The 7,111-nt window shown below is 66.8% G+C and overlaps 1 protein-coding gene across 1 annotated transcript; it reads right to left on the reverse strand.

Annotated features, from left to right (window-relative positions):
* Window positions 1–118: 118 nt before the first annotated feature.
* Window positions 119–7,049, reverse strand: ATXN7L3 (ataxin 7 like 3). Its single transcript, XM_048319999.1, has 13 exons — window positions 6,963–7,049; window positions 5,308–5,414; window positions 5,090–5,222; window positions 4,502–4,673; window positions 4,009–4,106; window positions 3,834–3,856; window positions 3,709–3,754; window positions 3,423–3,454; window positions 3,231–3,299; window positions 2,919–2,962; window positions 2,738–2,809; window positions 2,342–2,475; window positions 119–2,006 (listed from the first exon to the last, which is right to left on the reverse strand). The coding sequence occupies exons 2-13, from the start codon at window positions 5,356–5,358 to the stop codon at window positions 1,858–1,860; spliced, it is 1,023 nt and encodes a 340-aa protein (XP_048175956.1). The 5' UTR covers window positions 5,359–5,414; window positions 6,963–7,049; the 3' UTR covers window positions 119–1,857.
* Between the last annotated feature and the right edge of the window lie 62 nt (window positions 7,050–7,111).

Genomic DNA, 7,111 nt, shown 5'->3' on the forward strand with positions numbered 1-7,111 from the left:
GTTTTGGGGGGGTTATAAAAACAAATCCAGCCCCACTTGTGGCTGCTGGAGTGGGGGGAGATGGATGTGGGGGGGTAGAGGCCCTGCTTAATTAATGAGCTGTAATTAATGCCAGAGATACCAAGTCAAGATGCAGTTTTATTTACAGGGGCAGCCACAACCCACTCACGGGACACACAGACCTCACAAGGGCTCAGCTCCCCCTCGGGGGGGACACGCACAAACACTGGGGGAGGGGGGGGGGGTGAGGACACCGACCTGGGGGTGTCACAGGGCACGGTCTGAGCCCCCCAAGCCCTGTTAACACCCCTTGGACCCCAAATGGCAGCGCCTCTCCTGCAGCTGAAGGGGCTCAGGCTGCTCCCCCCACACCCCCAGCTCGCCGTGCCCCCCCAGGCAGTTTGGGGTGGTCCCCCGTGGTTTTGGGTGCCCACAGCCCCGTCCTCAAGCCCCGGGGCACGCGAAGGCCAGCTTGGCATGCTCCGGGGGCCAGACCCCTCCAGCCCCAAAGCCACATCAGGAGGGACCACACGGGGGTCTCCATGCAGTGGGGGGCCTGCAGCATTTTGAGGTGCCCAGGGCTCTGCGGGACCCCCCCAGCCCAGCCTTTAGCAGCAGTTTGAAAACAATAGTGAATCCGGAGTCGAGAGCACCATAATTTGTGAGTCCCAGCGAGAGGATGAGCCACGGCACCAGGGTGGAGGGACAGACACAGCTCCCCTGGGGACATATGGCCAAAGGGGGGGTCAGCCAGCCATGGAGGGGGACAGCAGAGGGGATGGAGCCAACCCTGTCCCCAGCACAGCCCCTGCGATGGAGAACAGCTGCGGGAGGGGAGGGGAGCACAGGGCAGGGGGTGACCTGGATCCAGCCAGAGGGACCTGTCCCCCCCCGGCCCGCACAGCGGGGCGCTGGTCCCGGCCTCCCCAAACAAAAGTGGAGCCTGTGGGGCTGCAAACCCTGCCAGAGCTGTGGGGGGTTCCCACTGACTCCCCGACTGGAGCAGCAGCTCCCCAGGCCCACGCCAGGGGGACACGGAGCTGCCCTGGGGACAGAGGTGTGGGGGGCTCTGCGCTGAAGCCGGGCTGTGCTTCCCCCCCCAGTTTTGCTCCAATCCCAGCTCCCCCCAGAGGTCCCTGGCAGGTTGGGGTCCCCCTTCCCCAAAGTTTGGTGCAGGGATGGTCACAGCAGCTCCCCCCGCCCCCAGACCCACCCCCAAACAGCCCCAAACATGAAGGATGCAGCATGCAGCCCCCCGTGACCCCACTGTGTGGGCACTGCCAGGCACCCAGGACCCCTAACAGCTGAATGCAGGCACAGCTGAACAGATTTGGGGGGTGAGAGGGTCCCCACTTGTCCCCCTCCAGTGTGACCCCCCCTCCTGAGCCAGCCCGACCAGCGAGTGCCAGCCCGGGGTAGGGAGGGGGGCAGCCCCAGGGTGGGGGGCTCACCCCAAAACCCCGGGGCAGGGGGCATTCACAGCCTCCTGACCCAGACCCCGACCTGCCCAGGGTGTTCAGGTGCCCCCCACCCCACTGGGTGAGGAGCAGGTGTGGGGGGGCACGGGTGGCTTTGGGGGCGCTGGGAGGGGAAGGGGGGCTGTACCCCCATGTCCAAGTGAGACGCCCTGACGGGAGCCCCACGTACAAAAACTGTCACAGAATAAATAGAGGCACCGGGACAGGGGGGAAGGAAGGGGGGCACCAATGGGGGCTCCCCAAATCCAGCCCCATCCAGCGACAGCCGAGTCCTCCGTGCTCCGGTACCCGCGTTGTGTCCGGCCCAGGGGTGCCTGGGGGCTGTCCTGACCCCTGTCCGTCCCTCTGTCCGTCCTGCCCCTCCCCAGCTCCACGGGGCTCAGTTGATGTCATCGTAGATGCTGGGGGTGTGGGGGGCGGGGGGCTTGGGCTTCTTCTTCTTGCTGGAGCCGAGCCCTGGGGTGCCGCTCACCAGCCCTAAGTGGGGCTTCTTCTTCTTGGTCTTGCGGGACTCGGAGTTGTTTGTACCTGGGGAGGGGAGAAAGGAAAGAAATGGGGGTGTCAGGGAAGAGATGGGCCCCACAACAGAGTGGATGATGCCCATCTCTGATCAACACCCAAGAAAACCTACCCCAAAATGTTCCTCCCCCTCCCAGGTGGGTGACAAGGTGCTCCAGGCTTTGGATGGAGCCACGGTCTGTTCATCCCCTCTTGTACTGGGGAGATGCCAGAACAGCCAGTTTTGCCCCCACTGAGGGATCTGTGCCCCAGGATTTGCCCCTCAGAGGGGTCTGTGACCCAGGATTTGCCCCTCAGAGGGGTCTGTGACCCAGGATTTGCTCCCCACTCCCCTGAACACTCACTGGCTTTGGAGGAGGCTGAGTCAGAGGGGGAGATGTCAGAGGAGCCGTCCCACTGCAGGCGGCTCATCAGGGCCTGGCTCTCGGCCACCTCGAAGCTGTCGTTCTCCACGCCGCCCTCGGCCTCGGGCAGGGACCTGGGCACGGGTGTTACGGAGGGACAGTGGGGACAGAGGCCCCCCCCAGATGCCAGGGGGATGCCCAGGGGCTCGGCCCAGCCCCCCCGCCCCGCTGGGCTGCACATCCCAACCCCAGCCCTGGGCTCCCATCCCCTCCAGGCCTCCCTGGGGCTGTCCCTGTCCCCAGCCCCACCTGAGCACCCCGTGCAGCCCCCCCAGCCCCTGTTCCACGGGACCATGGCCCCGGGACCTTGGGGACCCCGACTCTGCACCCACTTACGCGGAGGGCCCGAGGAGGTAAACCCGGACTGCCCTGCGCTGCTCATCCGTGTGCTGGGGACACCGCAGGGACCTGGGGACGAGACACGGGACTGAGATGGGCCTTCCCCCCTCCCATGGGGATGAGGGCATACTGGGGACCCCCGGGAAGCCCCCCCAGAGTGAGCAGGGCCAGGCCTCACCTGGTGCACATCTTCTTGGTGTGTTCGGAGATGACCCCGCATTGCTGGGGAGGGAAGGGACAGGTGAGTCTGGAGGGGACAGGTGAGTGACCCCTGGGCTGTGCTGCACCCTCACACCCCTGGGGTCCCCCTGTCTCCCAGTGCTGTGTCTCAGAAAAAGCAGCCACTGCCCCAAGAGCAGGACCTGCTGCCTGTCCCTGTTCCCAGCCTGGAAATCAGCCCCAGTGGGACGGAGCCCAGCTCGGAGAGACCCCAGGGTCCCATCCCCGGTGGTGCCCCCCCCATCCAGCTGGGGACCCCCTGTCCCCGCACCGTGGTGAGCAGCGTCCGCAGCTCCTCGGGGCCCAGCGTCTCGTAGTTGATTCCAGCCGAGTTGCTGTACTGGGGGGCAGAGAGCAGGGTCAGGGCGGGGGGAGCTGGGGGGACCCTCCTGAGGGGGCAGTAGGACGCCCCCGGGGGGGCGGAGGAGGGACTGGCAACCATCTCCCCCCATCCCAGGCTCACCTTGAAGGGATCGGGGTTCCCGCCGATCTCGCCTGGGAGAGAGGACGGCTGAAGGGGGTCCTGCCCACGGCCTGGCCCTGCCTGGGACCCCCAGTGCCTCCTCCCACAGCCACCGGCCCCGGCCAGGGAGAGCCCCGCCTCCCCACAAGCCCCACCTGCTGCAGCTGCCCCACCCACCCAAATACCCCACCCCTCCAATGTGCCACGCCCACCCAAGCCACGCCCCCCGGTGTGAGCCCCCCCCATTTCCCAGCCCCACCCAGGCGTGCAAGCCCCGCCCCCTCACCATTTTTGTGTTTCAGGGACTTGGACCTGCGCGGCGAGTTGGGGTTCTGCAACGAGAGGGGGGTGTTGGGGGCGTCCTGTGTCCCCTCGCGCCCCCCGCCCTTCCCTGCACCTCTCACCCCTCACCTTATCCGATTTCCTCTTCTTTGCTGTGGGGAGAGACACAGAAGGGACAGATTTGATTCAGCCCCAAGCCCAGAGCCGCCGCCTCCCCAGGGCCAGGGCCAGCACACACAACCAGCCAGGACCGGGGTTCAGGATGTGTCCCCCACCCCTCAGGACACCAGGGACCCCTCCCCACCTTTCTTCTCGGAGCCATAGGACCAGTCGTTGTCATTGATGTCATCGTTGTCCTCCTGGTCACTCTCCGACTTGTTCAGGTTGTTGCTGCTCGCGATCCTTAGCAGGGAGGGAGGTCATGGCTGGGATCTGCCCCACCTCCTCCCCAGCACCCCAGGGCCGTCCATCCTGCACCTCCCATCCTCCCCTGCACCCAGGGGTCCAGACAGGAGTCCCCAGCAGCCACCGAGGCAGGGGGGACAGAGGACCCAGGGTTCCCGGCTTATTCTCCTGGGAGGGGTGAACTGGTGGGGAGGAACAAGAGGAGCTCCAGGGAGGAACCAAGCTGGACATCCCCACGATGAAAAGCGAGAACTGCAGAGACCTGGACGCTGAATTCCCATCCCAGGCTCATCAGTGCCCGAATCCACAGCTTCCCACAGGGAAGAGACCCAGCCTCAGCCCACCTCGTGCCTCGGTTTCCCCCGGGGAGCACCCGCAGCCCCGGGTCCCACCTGCGGTTGGCGATGCGGCTGCTGTTGCGGCCCATGCCCAGGCACTTCTCCAGGTGTGGGGCGAAGCGGGAGGCGGCGATGCTGCGGCTGCAGTTGGGGCACACGCACTCCTTGTTCTTCCACTGGTTGTACACCTGCCCGAAGATGTCCACGCCCGGCTGGTCCACGATCTCTGCGGGGGGACACGCTCAGCCCCTGCCCTGAGACCCCCGCTCTGCTCTGGAGGGGGGGTCCTGGGGGCTGCCAGAGCCTCCCCATAGCCTCAGTGTGACTCGGGGGAACTGAAACCAGTGGCAGTGCTGCCAGGGGGTCTCTGCTACCTCTCATCCACACCCCAGCTGTGCCCCCCAGGGCTCAGCACCGCGTTTTGGGGTTCATTGACACACTCCCCACCCCCCATTTACCCCTCTGGGACAGTCTGGTCACTGTTGGGGGGACATTTGGATATTTAATCCCCCTCAGCACCCCTCAAACCCAAATCCCTGTGTGTGGGGACCACCAAACCCCCACAGCCTCTCTGGGAGCTGGGGCCTGGCTGTGCCCCTGTCACCAGCGTCACCCCGACTCTGGGGGCCTTGGGGGGCTCACCAAAGTCCTTCATGCTGTCGGGGTCCGTGTCATCCAGGAAGAAGTACCCACACTTGACAGCCCGGTGCACCTCGAAGCAGAGCCCCAGGCAGGCATCCTCCACCAGCTCCGTGTAGATCTCGTGTGCGATGGCCTGGGGGCCCGGGGGGCTGTTAGGGACTGGGGGGGACACACGGACACCCCAGGGGACAGACAGACCCCCAGGGGGGGCAGCTCACCTCCAGTTTGCTGTTATCCAGGCCAGACAAAGACATATCCTCCATTTTCATTTGCAGCTGCTCGCGGAGAAGTCACACTGAATGCTCATAGCACGGGACACAGGGGGCTGGGGGCACGGGGGGGTCTCACTGGCACCTCAACCCCCACCAGCAGACCCCTCCCCAACCCCCTTTCCAGCCAAAATCCCACTGCACACCCCGGCATGTCCCCAAGATGTGCTCTGGGGGTCCCCAAGAGAAAGAGTCCCAGGGTTAAACCCTCCAGGAGAGAAGCTGGGGGGGGCTTGGGAGTCTCCCAGCTGGGCATGTTTCACCCCCGCCTGGCATGGATCCCCCCAGGTTAGTGGGGGACACTGGCTGCCACAGGGCAGATGTCCCCTGTGCCCCACTGCGTCCATCCTGCTGTCCCCCCACCCCTCAGGCCAGCCTGGGACATGCCCGGCCTTCACAAAGGTGTCAGGCTCCCCCAGGAGCCTCACCTCACCCCCCCAGTGTCTCTGGACTGTAGGCGGGCACAGGGGACTCGGGGTGCCCCCAAACAGCCCCCCTGCCAGGAGCAGGGTTTTGCTGCATCACCCTTCCTTGCAGCAGACGGACGGGGGACAGGGCAGGGAGGGGAGCACCGTCTGCCCCCCCAAAGGGGGGCCTGGCCTCTCCCCCACAGTGGGAGTCCAAAGACCCCAAACTCATGGTCAGCCCCCCCCAGCACCCAGCGGTGCTGACCAGTGGAATCCCTGATTGTCATGGAGCAGGGGGGACTCTGACCCTGGGATGGGGGGGACACGAGAGGGGTCTCCATGTCCCCCCTGTATACCCCAATCCCACTGATCCAAGGATTTCTTCCTTCCACAAAGGAAAGAGGAACCAGGGGCTGGAATTGGCTCAGCCCCCAGGACCCCCAAGGCTGAGGCAGAAAAGGGAGGGGGCTCCGGGGGGGCTCCGGGGGGATCCCATAGGGCTGGGGGGGCCCAGGGAGCGTCCCAAGGGCTCTCAGGATCAGGGCCGTGGGGTAGGAAACGAGGGTTCTCAGGGCCTGGGGGCCCAGGGATGGTCCTGGGAGCTCTCAGGAGAGGAGGGAGGGGGGCACAGACAGGAAAGGGGGAAAGGTGGGCTCAGGAGGGTCTCCAGCAGGTCTGGGGGAGACAAGGGAGGGCCCTGGGGCTCTCGGGAGTGGATGGAAGAACAGGAAAAGGGGGGAGGAAGGGAGATCTCAGGGGCTGGGGGGGGGGGCTTACATAGGGCTGGGGGCCCAGTGGGGTTTGGGGGGACCCTCAGGAATCGGGGGCGTAGGAAAGGGGGTAGAAGGGGATCTTAGGAGTCCCCGACAGGTCTGGGGGGGGCCCTGAGAGGGCCCCAGGGGCTCTCAAGTAGAGAGCGAGGGAAGGGAAGGGGAGGCTCAGGACCTGCGGATCCCGGGGAAGGTCCCGGGGCCTCTCCGGACGGGGGTGGGAGGGCACAGGCGGGGCGGGCCCGGAGAGGGTCCCGGGGATGATCCCGGGCGGATCGCGGGGCCCCCGAGCGCCGGGGGGGGATCCCGGGGAGCTCCGGGGCGGGGTCAGCGGGCCCCTCTCCGGTGCGGCGGGGCCCCACGGCCGGGCAGGGCCCCGGAGGGCGGGAGCCCCAGGCCGGGAGGGGCGGGTCGGGCGGTCACTCACCGGCGCGGAGGGTCCGCCGGGGCCGGGGCGGGGCCGGGTCAGCGCCCCCCACCGCTCCGGCGCGGGGCCCGGCGGCGGCTCGCCATGGTCGGGGCCGGTGGGGGCCGGTCCGGGCCGTGCCGGGGCCGTGCCGGGCGGACGGAGCGGCC

This window comes from Corvus hawaiiensis, chromosome 1 (assembly GCF_020740725.1).
Source record: "Corvus hawaiiensis isolate bCorHaw1 chromosome 1, bCorHaw1.pri.cur, whole genome shotgun sequence".
NCBI lineage: Eukaryota > Metazoa > Chordata > Aves > Passeriformes > Corvidae > Corvus > Corvus hawaiiensis.

Bases quoted from the DNA above. Each gene is read 5' to 3' on its own strand.
- ATXN7L3 (XM_048319999.1), bottom strand. From the start codon at position 5,358: ATGAAAATGGAGGATATGTCTTTGTCTGGCCTGGATAACAGCAAACTG. The intron at 4,674-5,089 runs GTGAGCCCCCCA...GTCCCCCCGCAG, and splicing joins CGACAGCATGAAGGACTTTG to AGATCGTGGACCAGCCGGGC. The intron at 2,963-3,230 runs GTGCGGGGACAG...TTCCCTCCCCAG, and splicing joins TGCGGACGCTGCTCACCACG to CAATGCGGGGTCATCTCCGA.